General features: G+C 39.1%; 1 protein-coding gene across 1 annotated transcript; it reads left to right on the top strand.

Annotated features, from left to right (window-relative positions):
• The first annotated feature begins 1,285 nt into the window (after positions 1-1,285).
• cdkl1 (cyclin dependent kinase like 1 (CDC2 related kinase)) lies at positions 1,286-16,719 on the top strand. Its single transcript, XM_061743726.1, has 10 exons — positions 1,286-1,387; positions 2,417-2,672; positions 5,223-5,344; positions 9,651-9,723; positions 11,235-11,325; positions 12,529-12,729; positions 14,017-14,099; positions 14,182-14,238; positions 15,139-15,294; positions 16,400-16,719. Exons 2-10 carry the CDS (start codon positions 2,505-2,507, stop codon positions 16,496-16,498), a joined length of 1,050 nt encoding a protein of 349 aa, XP_061599710.1. The 5' UTR covers positions 1,286-1,387; positions 2,417-2,504; the 3' UTR covers positions 16,499-16,719.
• Positions 16,720-17,788: the final 1,069 nt, after the last annotated feature.

Genomic DNA, 17,788 nt, shown 5'->3' with positions numbered 1-17,788 from the left:
ATGTACATGTCCTGTTTTCCTGTCTCTCTGTAGGGGGAGTCAGCTGTTCCTAAGGGAACCAGACTGGAGGAGGCAGAAATGTGTCACTTACTCAGTGAAACGTTTGGTAGTCAGAAGTCTGGTGACGTTCCCTTCAAAATAAAAGCAGCAGAGCCAGTTACACCCCAGCTGAGGCATCAGAGAGTAAAGCAACATAAGTAATGAAGGTTTTAGTCAGAACTTTTTATTGATCCTCTGCGTTCGTCCTGTAATTTTTTTAAATATATATTTATATATATATATATATATATATATATGTGTATATATGTATATACCGGTATGTTTTTGAGGAAGTGAAGATCTTAGAAAACAAAAACGCCCCAGTTAAGATAATGTTCTGCACTGCAAAAACTCAAAATCTTAACAAGAATATTTGTCTTATTTCTAGTTAAAATGTCTCATTTTTATTCAAAAAAATCTCATTACACTTAAAACAAGAGTCATTACCAGAGAAATAACTTATTTGACAATTTTCACCTGTTTCAAGTACATTTTCACTTCAAATAAGTAGAAAAATCTGCCAGTGGAACAAGATTTTTTTGCTTGTAATGAGAAGATAAATCTTGTTCCACTGGCAGATTTTTCTACTTATTTCAAGTGAAAATGTACTTGAAACAGGTGAAAATTGTCAAATAAGTTATTTTTCTGGTGGACTCTTGTTTTAAGTGTAATGAGATTTTCTGACTAAAAATGAGACATTTTAACTAGAAATAAGACAAATATTCCTGGTAAGATTTTGAGTTTTTGCAGTGCAGCTGCAACATGTCGGAGAAAAGACCTGACAGGATTCATTAATGTTGCTCTGGGTTTTTAGTCAAGGATGGACAAATCTTATACTCTGTACACAGTTCAAGATTTACCTGAAGGTAAAAATACATTAATTTAAAAAAAGGGCAATGTGGTAGAATGAAACGTGGTTTGAAATTCATCACATCCACAAATTAAAGTTCTTCAGGGCTGCTTTATTTTGTTATAAACATGACAGACAACATTTCTCATCATTTAAATCCAGAATATATTTGAATTACTTTGAACCATCAAGTGAAATTACTGTTGTGCACTGGATTTAAACACTTTATTATTAGTATTATTAGTATTAGTATTGATAAAAAAGTAAACATTTAAATTCAGCACATTTCTGTGGCTGCTGGACAGCAACAAGTCTTTTATTTTGAAAGTCTTGGCAGGGAGGAGATCTGTCATGTCTGACTTGACTCTTTAAAACCTGAGCTTGTTGCAGCTGCAGAGACAGACGTTCACAGGGTTTTGTGAGGAAGAAGAGGAAGAAGAGGGGCCTCGTTCCCAGTGTCACTGCCGGACAAACATCTGCAAATATTTTCCCCTAAAAGTAAGTTTAATTTGATGCTGAAAAGAATCTTTACCTGAAAAATAGTTACTATAGAAATATGGAAATGTTTCTTCTTATTTTGAGACACCTTTGCTGAGTCTTGGTTGTAAATGCTGGAAACTCACAATATGAGTCATTTTTAACTCATCTAAGCTTTTAATTTCTTGTTTAAACTATTGATTTAGTATTCTATGTATTTATTTTTCTCTCTTTCTTCCCAGAAGGGACTTTTAGGGACTGTCTTACTAACTGGTCTAATATTCTCTCTCTAAGCAACTAAATCTGATCTTTGCATGTAAATTTATTAGATAACATGTAGAAACACTTAAATTTAGGTCAAAGATGTGTGTGACAGCTTTTTAGCTCCATCAGTTTAGGTTTTAATGGTGACTCTTCATCAGTGGTGCAAAAGTAAACAGGTTTTTTTAAAGGAGCAATCACAAAAATAAAACCTACTTGCTTTTCTTTTATGGCTGCAATCACAAAAACTGCTAATTAAATGTAAATGTAAATACGCCTTGTGTTCCTTCTGATTAGCCTTTTGGCTACAATTGGGTGCATTTACATTTTTAAAATGTTCATTAATGTACATTGTCCCTCAGGAAGGAAGAAAGGAAGGAGGGAAAATGTACTTTATTTCAACTGAAATATTGCAAGCCTTTTATTATTTTAATATTGCTGATTATGTCTTACAGTTTAAGATTAAGATTCCCAGAATATTCAAATTTTTTGAGATAGGATATTTGAGTTTTCTTAAGCTGTAAGCCATAATCAACAATATTGAAATAATAAAAGGCTTGCAATATTTCAGTTGATTTGTAATGAATCCAGAAAGTATGACATTTTTGCATTACAGAAAATAAAGAACTTTATCACAATATTCTAATTTTCTGAGACAGTCCTGTATATAGCCCTTTACAGCCAAAGTGCGTTACAGAATAAAACATACAGAAATACAACATACAATCATAAGACAGAGCAAAATAGAATAGCATAGAAATGAGTCAGATTTCTCGTTTGTGTCCTCAGCTGCAGAGTCGCCTCCCCGCCCATAAAGGACTGTCCTCGTCCTCGTTGTTTTTGTTGTTGTTTTCCCTTCCCCTCCCTGCCGGCGAGGATGGAGAAGTACGAGAAGATCGGGAAGATTGGCGAGGGCTCGTACGGCGTCGTCTTCAAGTGCAGGAACAAGGACAACGGCCAGATCGTGGCCATCAAGAAGTTCGTGGAGTCGGAGGACGATCCCGTCATCAAGAAGATCGCGCTGAGGGAGATCCGGATGCTCAAGGTGGCAGCAAGTTCAGGCTTTATCAATCAATCAATCAATTACCGTATTTTCTGGACTATAAGCCGCTATTTTTTCCATAGGTTTTCAACCATGCAGCTTATACAAAGGTGCAGCTATTCTGTGGATTTTTCTTCCACCGCTCGGGGCGCTCTAACCAGAATTAGAATCAAAACTAATACAAAATAAATGCAAAGAAGAATACGCTACTTCTTCTTTAGCAGATAGAAGTAGGTAGAAGCAGATTTCAAACAGATAAATAGATAAATAAATACCGTTTTTTTCTCTTGGTTCTGTCCCGTTTTAATCAGCAAAGTTGCTGCCGTGTTAAAAGACACTGTTAGGAAAGGATCTATTTAGGTACAAACATGTACATCATTTACAGTTCAAAATCCTTCTGTACATGTAGTAAATATCTAATCTAACAACAGAAATATTTGCGGCTTGCATATCTTTTTTTTTTTTTTTTTTTATAGAGCGGATGCGGCTTATAGTCCAGAAAATACAGTACTTTATTTTTTCCCCAAGGGGGCGATTAGTTTCGTGACAGGAGAAGCACACAATGGTAAATATACATAATAAATTACAATAAGTTCCATATCATAGTACAGACCTAAGCTTAAGAGGGAAGGCTTTTTCACCCACTACCTTTTCCTTCCGGCATTTAAAAGAACAATAGCGGAGGAACAAAGGAGTGTTTGTATCGGTTTGTCTAAGCAGTAACTGATGGTAGAAACTGAAACTGTTTGTTAAGGGATGTGAGAATCAGACAACATGGAGTTCTTGATCAGCTGTTTGTTATAAAGTTCTTGTGAAGTTTGTTGAGCCGACCAAATGATTTTACTGCTTAGACTGACAACCTTATTGAGCAAGTTTCTGTCTTTGACCTTCAAAGATTGAAACCAACAAATAAAAGAAAAAGTGATAACACTTTTGATAAAAGAACGATAAAACATCGTCATCAGGGAAGAATCCACCTGGAATTTAGAGTTTTCGAAGACAAAAAAGGCGCTGGTGGCTTTTTTTTATACAGGACTGTCTCAGAAAATTAGAATATTGTGATAAAGTCCTTTATTTTCTGTAATGCAAAAATGTCATACATTCTGGATTAATTATAAATCAACTGAAATATTGCAAGCCTTTTATTATTTTAATATTGCTGATCATGGCTTACAGCTTAAGAAAACTCAAATATCCTATCTCAAAAAATTAGAATATTCTGGGAATCTTAATCTTAAACTGTAAGCCATAATCAGCAATATTAGAATAATAAAAGGCTTGCAATATTTCAGTTGATTTGTAATGAATCCAGAATGTATGACATTTTAGTTTTTTAATTGCATTACAGAAAATAAAGAACTTTTATCACAATATTCTAATTTTCTCAGAGAGTCCTGTAGATCCAGTCTGTATTTTTTCCAAATGACAGTTTGTTGTCAATAACAGTGCCTAAATATTTATAGGATCTTAATTATGAAAAGATACAACAAAAATAGTTAAATGATTTCTTTAGCCACCAAGATGTGCCGGTGCATCTTTTGTGGGGACATTAATTAGTCATGCAGGGGTTGGGGGGGTCGGCCCGCTGGACACTGGCAGCTCATAAATACTACAGGTTGCCGGGGGCGACGGCGTGTTTATTAAGTCCTGTGTACCGTTGACCCTGTTCTGATAAGAGTTGAGGATGAAACTCGTCTCCAGGCGGCGGTGCAGACTGTCACCTTCAAATGTGCTTAAATTCAGAGATCTAGTGGACCTTAAAACAGCACAATTTATGTTCAAAATCAACAATAAAACCTTTCCTGACAATATTCAGCAGCTCTTCCAAAGCAGAGTTAGAAATATGAACTCAGGGGAACATTTATGTTCAGGAAAACAAGGACAAGAACCAACGTTAAACAACGATGATCTCAGTGACAGGAGTTAATCTGTGGAACAGCTTAAATACTGAAATGAAAATATGTAGCAGGTTATTACAATTCAAAAGCACTTATAAATACAAATTGATTCATACATATAAAACAAAGGGATAATACACATGGGCATGTGCTTATGGACATGTGTATGTGTATATGCGTACGTGTGTATGTATACACAGTATGCGTGTATGTATGTATGAATGCATATGTGTAGGTATGTGTATGTATTGTATTATTGATTATACAAATACTGTATGACACTGTACTAGTTTATAAAATTAACATTTTTTTGTGAAAAGGGTAGGCGTCATAAGCTTAGGCTTCTGTCTAAGCCTTTTGGTCTTTGGTGATTAACTAGAATTGTATAAAGATTGTGTGTGTGTGTGTGTGTGTGTGTGTATGTATGTATGTATATATATATGTATATATATATATGTGTATATGTATATATATATATATATATATATATATATATATATATAAATAAATATAATGTGTGTGTGTGTATATACCAAAAATTGTTTTTTTTTTTTTTTGTATGGCACCGACGAATTGCACCTGTACTGGGAATTGAAAAGGACCAATAAACTAAAACTAAACTAAACCTTCACCTCTTCTCTTCTCCTCCCTGCAGCAACTGAAACACGCCAACCTGGTGAACCTGATCGAGGTGTTTCGCCGCAAACGGAAGCTTCACCTGGTGTTCGAGTACTGCGACCACACTGTCCTCCACGAGCTGGACCGCCATCCCGCAGGGTCGGTGTGTCCTCTCTGTCGCTGGAAAATTACTGTAACGTCAAAGTTTTATGTGTTTTGATATTTGGAGGGAAAGGGACACAAAAACTCAAAATCTTACCAGGAATATTTGTCTTATTTCTAGTAAAAATGTCTAATTAGTCATTACCAGAAAAATAACTTATTTGACAATCTTCACCTGTTTCAAGTAAATTTTCACTTGAAATTAGTAGAAAAATCTGCCAGTGGGACAAGATTTTTTTGCTTGTAATAAGAAGATAAATCTTGTCCCACTGGCAGATTTTTCTACTTATTTCAAGTGAAAATTTACTTGAAACAGGTGAAAATAGTTTTTTTTTTCAGTGATGAGTCTTGTTTTAAGTGTAATGAGATTTTTTTTTGACTAAAAATGAGACATTTTAACTAGAAATAAGACAAATATTCTTGTTAAGATTTTGAGTTTTTGCAGTGTGTGTCCCTACAAGTAAACATGTACCTCACCCCGGGTTCACTGACATGAGACGCACAACACAGCGTTCAGTTAACCACAAAAGAAACAACTTCCTTGAAAGGTGTCAAAACTATATTTGCACAATCTATCAAGCTGAACTATTCTGGCAACCGCAATGACACTTCAGCCGAGCCATTGCACGCCGTTGACTAAAAATGAGACATTTTAACTAGAAATAAGACAAATATTCTTGTTAAGATTTTGAGTTTTTTGCAGTGGAGAAATTGTTCCAAACACGTTCAAATGTGAAGATGCAACAAAATACGTCGTAAACTCGATATAACGACCTAAAAGTCACCAAATGGGAAGAATGCAAAGTCTTTCACACAAAAATCACACAAATTATAGCATGGAAAAATCTAAACTGTACATAATAATGTCAAATAACTACATTAACTATTAACTAACTAACAAATAACTATGAATAGTTTCTCTCATGTATGATTTAACTTTTTTCTTTTCCAGAAATTTAACAACTAAAATTAAATAAATAAATAAAAGTAAATAAATACATACAATTTTACATCATAAAAAAGATTGATTCATGCTCACCTTATAAGTGTAAGAGGAGATTTATTTTTGTTAAGAAGGTTATTTTGGTAATTCAGGGTTCATTATTTTATAAATATATTCTTTATATTCTGATGTAAATCAGGGACTATAATGACACTAGTCAGTTTATCTGTAGTTGTTAATATGTTTTAGATTGGGCGGAGTGATACGCCACAGTACGGCACTAGGTGCTGTGTTGATGTTCTAAAATCCTACACTGTTGAGGGACATTAAAGTAACTGGAACTCAGCAGAAGTTGTCCCCGTGTTTATCCTACTCACGACCCCAAAAAGGTTTAATTTAATAAGGTAAGGCTTAACTCTACACCAGCCTTACATAAGTAAAAGTTTAGAGCTCAAAACCTGCAAGAGTCCCGTGATCGGGACCAAAACGGGACTAGTTTCTTCTGAGCGGAGGAAGATTTTGGTCCACGGGTCGAGGCGCGGTCGGCACCAATACACTGCGCGTTACTAGTCAACACAATATAGGCTATTAATATTAATAATCCAATATCGCGATACAGTTTGGCACCTCCACGACACGTATCGTGACGTTTTTGTATCGCAAAATTTCGTGGCACGATAAATTGTTACACCCCTAATAGAAAGGGGAAATAATTTGCATGGGCAGCTTTTTAAAGGCACCATATGTAGAAAATTGGACTTCAGTGTAGCTTCAGACCACTCAGAAACGGTGCCGTCTGACTCGGCTCTGTTCTCCCCGGCGGCCGGCCGGCTCTCCGTGGTATGCTTAACACTGATGCATCTCCCAGAATGCTTTGCTGGCAGGCACAGATACATTTTATAGGGAGCCCGTTTGGCTGTCCGGGTCCCCTCCTCTGCTCCCGGCGTTCAGAGTCCACAAAAGAAGAGAGGACAAAGTGAGAGGGGAGAAACGGGGGCGGAGATTATAATTAATTGCCGGTCACAAGGCTCGAATTAGCCGTTTCCATGGCAACGCTGATAGACGGCGAGGTCCATGAGCCAACAAAGGCTCGGCGTTTTCACGTCAGGACTCTTGATGGAAACGCTCGCTGCAAAAACTCAAAATCTTACCAGGGATATTAGTCTTATTTCTAGTTAAAATGTCTCATTTTTAGTCAAAAAATCTCTTTACACTTAAAACAAGAGTCATCACCAGATAAATAACTTATTTGACAATTTTCACCTGTTTCAAGTAAATTGAAATAAGTAGGAAAATCTGCCAGTGGGACAAGATTTATCTTCTCATTACAAGCAAAAAAATCTTTTTCTACTTATTTTAAGTGAAAATCTACTTGAAACAGGTGGAAATTGTTGTTTTTTTTGTTTTAAGTGTAATGAGATTTTTTTTTACTAAAAATGACGAGGGAAATACGGCGTCTGGAAAAGCAGCCCAAGATTTTTTTAAAACAGCAAAATATGGAGTGGGTTTCTACTTCTGCTCATTCCAGAGGTTATGGAGCGGCGGCGGGGGGAGACGTGGGGGCGAAAGACGGGGACTGAATGGAAAAGATTTATGAAGAACTAACAGACAGACAGCAGTTGGCCGATTGCTCGGCCCGGTTTGTTTGCCACTAAAATTCAGGGCCGGAGCCGTGAATTATCAGGTCCTTTCTCTTCCCTGTAGGTGACGGGTTCCTGGCTCGGGTTTGAGTGGGGGGGAGGGTGGCGGCTCCTCCGATCCAGGACACGGTTATGTAACCAGGCCGGTCTGGTTGGAGTGTTTACAGATTAATAGAGCTCTGAAAAGTTCTGGAAAACTTTGACAATGAGGGACAGCTCATGTCACCAACAAAATAATGGAACTGCTTTAGACGCTGCAACGACAACGCGTCATAAACCCCCTCACGGGGCCCTTTCCATGTTGTCACCATAGACATATAAACGTATCCTTCCATGGAGCTGCTGCGATACGTTAACGTCGCCGCCATATTGGATGTTCAAGACTGTAAACTAATACAAGTAAATGGACTTATTTTCATAAAGCGCCTTTCTACAAAGAAATGTACGTTTTACGTCTCATTTATTCATTCACACACGCACTAATATACTTGGGAAACAGTTAGGCACCAAATATAATATATTTAATTTTCTCAGATGGCAAAATAAGAACTTTATTGATCCCACATAGGAGTAATTCATGTTATATCAGCTATAGAGAACAAGGTAGTGCCGAAAAACAATAATTATCCCCCCTTCACAAAAATAGAGAAACATATTCAACAAAGCATATTTTACATAAACATATTTTTGATTTTTCAGGTAACAAAATAACATATTTGAACGATTTTTCAGATTTTTTCAGTTATTTTATCGTCTGAAAAATGGTTCAAATATGTTATTTTGTTATTTGAACATTTTTAAATTTGTTTTGTTGATGAGAAAATATGTTTCTCTATTTTTCTTATTTTTGTGAGGGGGGATATATATTGTTTTTCGGCACTACCTTGTTCTCTATAGCTGATATAACATGAATTACTCCTATGTGGGATCAAGTTGAGATTGTGAGATTTTTTTTTACTACAAATGAGACATTTTAACTAGAAATAAGACAAATATTCCTTGTAAGATTTTGAGTTTTTGCAGTGTAATAGTGATTCACAATTTTGAAAAATGAAGCAAACATACAAAAAGAAAAAAAAACAAGAAGAGGATGGAAAAAAGAAAGGTGACAGTGGTAAGAATGTGTAAGTTATGTGTGTTACATTATTTTAAAAAAAGTTTAAAGTTAGTGTTTATTTAAAGTTTGCATTAAGATAGTTATTTATTTTATATGTTAATGTTTAATGAAAGATTTAATTACTGATCTGTGGTCCTGGACTTCATTCATCATGATTCTGGGGGGCCCCTGGTCTGTCCTGCCCAGGGCCCCCACGGTGCTAGAAACACCCCTGTCTCCATCCGTCCGTAGGCGACGACCGGAGGGGCCGACATGTCGTCTGCTTTTCTACATACGGACATTATTTGAAAAGATCTCATTCAAAGAGGAAGTGAGGATGTAATTCAGCAGCAGCTCAGTAGATCTCAGGGCTTCTCACAAACCATTTACCATCAGTTTTGTGTAAAGTACAACTGTATGCTGATGATTCCACGTTGTGTTATGCTGCAAAAAAACTGTCAGGGGTACTGAATATCTCGAATCAATTCACTTGGGATTGAGACATAAACTGTCATCTGCATCAAAGATGAGTTTGAACTTTAATGAGGAACCTATAGAACAGGTAGACAAAGTTCTACGAGCATCGGTGGAGTAGTAGTGACTGATGTTGTTCTTCTCCTGCAGCGTCCCGGAGCATCTGGTCAGAAGTATAACCTGGCAAACTCTTCAAGCCGTCAACTTCTGTCACAAACAACACGTGAGTGTCGCCGTGGCGACCCCTCGTCTCCCCCTCCATCCTCTGGTCGTCCTCTGCTCTCCTCCCTCCTCCGGCTCATGCTGAGCTCTCCGCTTTACGGCTTTTATTTATTTGTTTTACAAGAATTCCTTCCCCTCGGCGGACCAGCGAGGGCCCCGTTTAGGAGCCTTCACCTCTTCTCCTGACACCACTTTCCTCTCATCGTCTTAGCCTTGCGTCTCTGCAGTGATGTCTTGTGTCTCTGCAGTGATGTCTTGTGTCTCTGCAGTGATGCCTTGTGTCTCTGCAGTGATGCCTTGTGTCTCTGCAGTGATGTCTTGTGTCTCTGCAGTGATGCCTTGTGTCTCTGCAGTGATGTCTTGTGTCTCTGCAGTGATGTCTTGTGTCTCTGCAGTGATGCCTTGTGTCTCTGCAGTGATGTCTTGTGTCTCTGCAGTGATGCTTGTGTCTCTGCAGTGATGTCTTCTGTCTCTGCAGTGATGTCTTCTGTCTCTGCAGTGATGTCTTGTGTCTCTGCAGTGATGTCTTGTGTCTCTGCAGTGATGCTTGTGTCTCTGCAGTGATGTCTTGTGTCTCTGCAGTGATGCTTGTGTCTCTGCAGTGATGTCTTGTGTCTCTGCAGTGATGTCTTGTGTCTCTGCAGTGATGCTTGTGTCTCTGCAGTGATGGCTTGTGTCTCTGCAGTGATGGCTTGTGTCTCTGCAGTGATGTCTTCTGTCTCTGCAGTGATGCTTGTGTCTCTGCAGTGATGGCTTGTGTCTCTGCAGTGATGTCTTGTGTCTCTGCAGTGATGCCTCTTGTCTCTGCAGTGATGTCTTGTGTCTCTGCAGTGATGTCTTGTGTCTCTGCAGTGATGTCTTGTGTCTCTGCAGTGATGCTTGTGTCTCTGCAGTGATGTCTTGTGTCTCTGCAGTGATGTCTTGTGTCTCTGCAGTGATGCTTGTGTCTCTGCAGTGATGTCTTGTGTCTCTGCAGTGATGTCTTGTGTCTCTGCAGTGATGCTTGTGTCTCTGCAGTGATGTCTTGTGTCTCTGCAGTGATGCTTGTGTCTCTGCAGTGATGTCTTGTGTCTCTGCAGTGATGTCTTGTGTCTCTGCAGTGATGTCTTGTGTCTCTGCAGTGATGCTTGTGTCTCTGCAGTGATGTCTTGTGTCTCTGCAGTGATGCTTGTGTCTCTGCAGTGATGTCTTGTGTCTCTGCAGTGATGTCTTGTGTCTCTGCAGTGATGCTTGTGTCTCTGCAGTGATGGCTTGTGTCTCTGCAGTGATGTCTTGTGTCTCTGCAGTGATGTCTTGTGTCTCTGCAGTGATGGCTTGTGTCTCTGCAGTGATGTCTTGTGTCTCTGCAGTGATGTCTTGTGTCTCTGCAGTGATGTCTTGTGTCTCTGCAGTGATGGCTTGTGTCTCTGATGTCTTGTGTGTCTGCAGTGATGTCTTGTGTCTCTGCAGTGATTTCTTGTGTCTCTGCAGTGATGTCTTGTGTCTCTGCAGTGATGCCTCTTGTCTCTGCAGTGCATCCACCGGGACGTGAAGCCGGAGAACATCCTCATCACCAAACACCAGGTCATCAAGCTCTGCGACTTCGGCTTCGCCAGGATCCTCAGTGAGTTCTGATCACATTGTTCTGGATTGTATGTTTCCTCCCATAAAGATGTAAAACGCTGATTCGACCAGGGAGTGTGATGGTCCGTCCCAGATTTTAGAGATGCGTTGAGAGTCGATGGAAATCCCTTATAAACAGCGATACCCATAGACATAAACGTATTCTTCCATGGAGCTGCTGTGATACGTCAACGTCGCCGCCATATTGGATTTTCAAGACTGCGCTGTAACTAATACAAGTAAATGGACTTATTTTCATAAAGCTCCTTTCTACAAAGAAATGTACGTTTTACGTCTCATTTATTCATTCACACACGCACTAATATACTTGGGGAACATTGAGGCACCAAATATAATATATTTAATTTTTTCAGATGGCAAAACTTGGAACTTTATTGATCCCACATAGGAGTAATTCATGTTATATCAGCTATAGAGAACAAAGTAGTGCTGAAAAATAAAATAAGAAAAATAGAGAAACATATTTTCTCATCAACAAAGCATATTTTACATAAACATATTTAAAAATTTTCAAGTAACAAAACCATTTTTCCGATTTTTTTCAGTTATTTTATTGTCTGAAAAATTGTTAAAATATGTTATTTTGTTATTTGAAAATTTTTAAATTTGTTTTGTTGATGAGAAAATATGTTTCTCTATTTTTCTTATTTTTAGGGGGGATATATATTGTTTTTCGACACTACCTTGTTCTCTATAGCTGATATAACATGAATTACTCCTATGTGGATCAATAAAGTTCTTATTTTTGCCATCTCAGAAAATTAAATATATTACAGTGTCAGGTTTTACAAACTTCACAAAGCAATTATTCTCATATCAATGACCTTATTGTCCAGTGGTGACAGTGGTGTCCTCTTGCTGTGCTCTCTAGAATCTGTCCATTTTTACAATTTTTACTGAAATTGTGTCTCTTGTAATTGTAGTTTATACGTCATTTTTTCCATTACAAATATTTCTTCCGCAGAGAGACGTGGACAACGCCCAAAGACATGGACCAGAGGCTGAATTTCTAATTTATATAGAAAAAACAATCAAAAGCTTGTTTTTCAGACATTCAAGGCCTGTTTAAAATAGACATTAAATGTTATAATAGGTCCCCTTTAAATAAAGTGACTGAGTTTGAGTTTGGATTGTTATTTTTTCCTCTTTAATAACTGCTGATGTCGTGTCTCTCGACCTCCAGCCGGGCCCAGCGACTACTACACGGACTACGTGGCGACCCGCTGGTACCGGGCCCCCGAGCTGCTGGTGGGGGACACCCAGTACGGGGCCCCGGTGGACGTGTGGGCGGTCGGGTGTGTGTTCGCCGAGCTGCTGTCGGGGATCCCGCTGTGGCCCGGCAAGTCGGACATGGACCAGCTGTTCCTGATCCGGAGGACTCTGGGTGAGACGGGCCCAGGGTTTCAGGGGTTCTCCTCTAGTTTCTGGGGGGTTTGTTTGAGGAGTTCATCTTTGGGTCACGAGAACTTGGATCCTTAAAAGTGTTGCAGGTCTGAAGTGCAAGAAAAAGAATCTGTTGATTCACTGAAACTTTTTTTTATAGATTTATTTTCAATCAGGCAAATTCTTCCAGAGGAAGAGGAAACGGGTCGAGATGTTCAGAAATGTTGTATTTCAGTTAAACTAAACAAAAAAGACCCAGTAATCAATCAATTACTTTATTTGTCCCCAAGGGGGTGATTAGTTTCACGACATGAGAAGCACACAATGGTAAATATACATAAAATATACATAATAAATTACAATAAGTTCCACATCATAGTACAGACCTAAGCTATAGTTAAGTGGGAAGGCTTTTTCACCCACTACCTTTTCCTTCCGGCATTTAAAATAACAATAGTGGAGGAACAAAGGAGTGTTTGTATCTGTTTGTCTTTGCAAAAGGGAGTGTAAGCAGTAACTGATGGTAGAAACTGAAACTGTTTGTGTAAGGGATGTGAGAATCAGACAACATGGAGTTTGCCTTCTTCCTTCTCAGTAACGTCTGTGGGCTGAACATGAATCTGGTCCGGTGTCATATTCAACACACACTGCAAAAACTCAAAATTTCACCAGGAATATTTGTCTTATTTCTAGTTAAAATGTCTCATTTTTAGTCAAAAAATCTCATTACACTTAAAACAAGAGTCATTACCAGAAAAATAACTTATTTGACAATTTTCACCTGTTTCAAGTAAATTTTCACTTAAAATAAGTAGAAAAATCTGCCAGTGGAACAAGATTTATCTTCTCATTACAAGCAAAACAATCTTGTTCCACTGGCAGATTTTTCTACTTATTTTAAGTGAAAATCTACTTGAAACAGGTGAAAATTGTTGTTTTTTCCAGTGATTAGTCTTGTTTTAAGTGTAATGAGATTTTTTTTAACTAAAAATGAGACATTTTAACTAGAAATAAGACTAATATTCTTGTTAAGATTTTGAGTTTTTGCAGTGCTCGACCTCAGCGCTGGATTTCTTAGTGACTTGTCTTTTTGATCTTAAATTTAGTTTGAAAATGGTATTAAAAAGTCTTAAATTTACCTCCGTCAAACCTATATATGCCCCGTTCCTGCTGTTTTCATGAACACTTAGATATCAGCAGATATTATCTTTGTGTAAATAAGTATTTTAAGAAATGTTCCTGGATGTTAAAACAGCGTCTTGATGGATGGTTTTTCCTCCTCCTGCAGGAGATCTGACCCCCCGGCACCAGCAGGTCTTCAGCAGCAACCAGTTCTTCTGCGGTCTGTCCATCCCGGAGCCTCCGGAGATGGTGAGACGCCGCGCTGCTCCGACACCCTGAGGTGCCGTCGTCTCCTTCACAAACCGCTGAACCTCTGTCGTCTCTGTTTCAGGAACCTCTGGAGCAGAAGTATCCCAACGCCTCGCAGCAGACTCTGAGCCTGATGAAGGTAAAGATGCTCCTCCGGAGATTAAAGCAGTGGCGTCAATTCAGTCAAAGCTAAGGGATGGCAAGGTTACGAGTCACAGAAGTCGTGTAGCTTATCTGTGTGGTCAAGAAAATTAGAACTTTTTCAATTGCAGTCTCACTCACTTGACGCAGTAGGCTCTGCGTTGGTGTAACGCGGAACCATAAAGAGAGCAGAAAAAGCGTATCTGACAAATGCAATTTAACTCATTTCTGTTCACTTCATTCACTATGTCAGCGCAACAATATCACGTGAACATCCCAGTTTAACTTAAAACAGTTAAAGTCCAAATGCAAAAAGGAGAGGGAGGGAGTAGAAGACAGAAAGAGAGTAAAAAAAAAAAAGTCAAATATTTCCCTTAAACAGATTTATAAGAGGGTAGGGTGATTTGATATCTTACATTAAGATGAACTTGCATAATTAATCCATCAGTGGCTAACAGCATAAGTTTTCATCTTTTATTTATTTTAGCTGTTACAACCCCTAAATATAACAGAAGTGCAGTGTACATTTGTAGGCGTACTTTGAAATAAACTGTGAACTGTAGGCCTATTTCAGTCTATATTTGTGTAAAAGTAAAATAAAAAATACCCCACTTTAATATAAATAATAAATGTACCTGCAACTTAGCAGCTTTAAAAATAAATATAGAAATATAGAAATTAAGAATAGTTCTTTTTAAAATTAGATGGCATCAACTCAAACTCCAAGATAACTGCCCAACAAAATAAACTAATAATATGACTAAAAATGAATTCAGAAATATCATTTATTTATGTTCAGGGTTATCTATTTTCCCCTGCTGCCGTACTTTGCCGTACTTTGCCGCTGGTTAACGTCAGGTTTTCTGCTCACACTAACGTGTCTCCTCTCTCTCTTCAGGGCTGCCTCCGCATGGACCCGGCGGAGCGTCTGAGCTGCGAGCAGCTGCTGCAGCATCCGTACTTCCTCAGCCTGAGGGAGAAGAGCGACGCCCGGGAGCAGGATCGCCCCGGCAACAGGAGGTCCCGGTTACCGCGGAGACACCTGCCTCCCGGGGTGAGAGGATGACGAGGATCAGAGTTATTTACTCTCATTTCTGTTGGAAAATATTACAATGGTGTCGTCTCAAACGTTGATGCAGGATTGATACAGAGCTGGAGTCGGTCCGGGTGAACCCTCATCAGAGCTGGAGGCCTTCGGGCTCTGTTTTGGGGCGTTTGGACTTGTTTTTGGGAGTTTGGACTCATTTCAGGGCGTTAGGACTTGTTTTAGGGTATTTGGATATGTTTTTGGGTGTTTGGACTTGTTTTAGGGTCTTCAGGCTCGTTTCAAGGTGTTTCAATCAATCAATCAATCAATCAACTTTATTTGTCCCCAATGGGGGCAATTAATCTTGCAGCAATATACTGTATACACATAGTAAAAAAAAAAAGGACAACGACTTTAAATCTAAAAATCCAAGCCCCACAACAGCTACCTTTTCCTCATGGAATTGAGAAGGAGATGCAGAAGGTACAAAAGAATTTTTATATCTGTTAGTTTTGAGAAGTGGAAGTCTGAGCAAAATACCCGATGGGAGAACCTGAAACTCTTGGTGTAGAGGACGGAACAGTCCCATAGGATAGTTTTTATCTTTCCTATACAGCTGTTTGTTATACAGGTCCTGTAGAGTCACCTGAGCAGAGCCAGTTATTTTACTACTGACATTAACCACCTTGGTAAGAACAGTTTTATTATTTTACTACTGACATTAACCACCTTGGTAAGAACAGTTTTCTGCTTTACCCTAAGTGATGAAAACCCACAAATGAAAGAAAAAGTTAATACAGACTCAATGAAAGAGCGATAAAACATGGACATCAAGGATGAATCAACATGGATTTGGACAGTTTTCTAAGACAGTACAGATGCGGCTGACCTTTCTTGTAAATTAAGTTGGTGAGTTTGGACTCGATTCAGGGCGTTAGGACTCGTTTTTAGGCCATTTGGATTTGTTTTAAGACATTTGGACTCGTTTTAGGGCGTCTGGACTCGTTTTAGGGCGTCTGGACTCGTTTTAGGGCGTCTGGACTCGTTTTAGGGCGTCTGGACTCCGGGTCCAGGCGGTTAACATCCTTTAGTCCAGTTTGGTGTCAGTAATCTGTGATTCTCCTCTCCCCAGTATCTGCCCCAGCTCACCAGCAGCAGCTTCCTGCCCGCCCTGGACGGAAACAAGTTCCACAACCTGCGCAAGTTCAACTACCACCTGCCCAACATCTGAACGCCCTGACTCCGATCCCGCCCCGGGTCCTGACCCGAGTCCTCTATGCACGCCCTCTCGCCCCGTCCTGATTGGTAGATGAGACAAGGAGCCCGAGCGGCTCTGCTTCCCCCAGTACCTGAACCTGAACCCGGTTTGCCAAATGTGTTTTTCTATTCCCGCGACGGACTCTTAGAGCGACGGATCTGGACAGTTAGACGTAGGAACTTCACGGATCTGGACAGTTAGACGTTAGAGAGACTGATCTGGACAGTTACAGACGTAGGAACTTCACGACTCTCTCTGAGAGACATTTCCGGACCTCAGTGGACAGAATCCTCCGCCGGTACCAGCACCACGTTATCTCTGGGACTCTGCTGCTCAGGGGAACCTCACTCTTCTCTCCTCACCTTTCTCATTTTTATGCCAAAATATTGTGACAGGAAAAGATTTCAGCCTCCGGCGTTGACTCAAACTGCCTCTTCTGTGTTCGTGGAGCAACTTGAAATAAAGAAGAGAATATTAAACACGACTTCTGTCTCTGTGTCTTTGAGGAAGGAGCACACATTTTGTTCTTTCATTATCACACTCACGTCAACACATATAGTTCAAAATGTTGAATCTTTTCAGATTCCCAAAGACCCTGCTGTATATTTACTATACATATGTGGAGATATATAGACATTTTGTAGAATATTATGTTGCATTTCTCTGAGTCTGTTGCATATGGATATTTTCAAAGGTAAGAGTAAATAGAAGAGAATAAGCTTTTTTGGCCAAGTATGAACATGCCAAACATGGAATTTGTTTTTGTTTTTTTTTCGCTCACTGAACCCAGATTTACATTTTAATTGAAACAAATCTTTAAAATCAATACTCTTAATGGATACAAAATGGAAATGGACACATGAACTGACAGCTACGGTGGCCGACAAGGGCCAAACGCACTGCAACAGCCTAATGCGTCTCAGTTAAGGAAAACGGCTTCAAGTACAGAAACGATTCAAATTGACAAACTCAAAACGAGGTACAAAGAGAGGAACGTGGTGCAAATGAAAAAACGTGCTGCAAAAAACAAAGACAAATGCAGCATCATCAAACGCGCTGCAAATAGAGAAACGATGCAAAGCACAAAACGATATAAAACAAGAAACCTTCAAAAGAAAAACGCTTCATAACCGGTTACCAAACCTGCAGATGACTGAAAGTCATCTGGGATGACTGAGATTATTCATTTTTGTATAGACATGTCTGACCTGTAGGCAGAGCCGCCTGGGAGATTTGCGAGGCCCTATGCGAAATGACTGGGGG

The sequence above is a fragment of the Cololabis saira genome, chromosome 16 (assembly GCF_033807715.1).
Source record: "Cololabis saira isolate AMF1-May2022 chromosome 16, fColSai1.1, whole genome shotgun sequence".
NCBI classification, from domain to species: Eukaryota; Metazoa; Chordata; class Actinopteri; order Beloniformes; family Belonidae; genus Cololabis; species Cololabis saira.
This window is presented reverse-complemented; position numbering and strand designations above follow the sequence as displayed.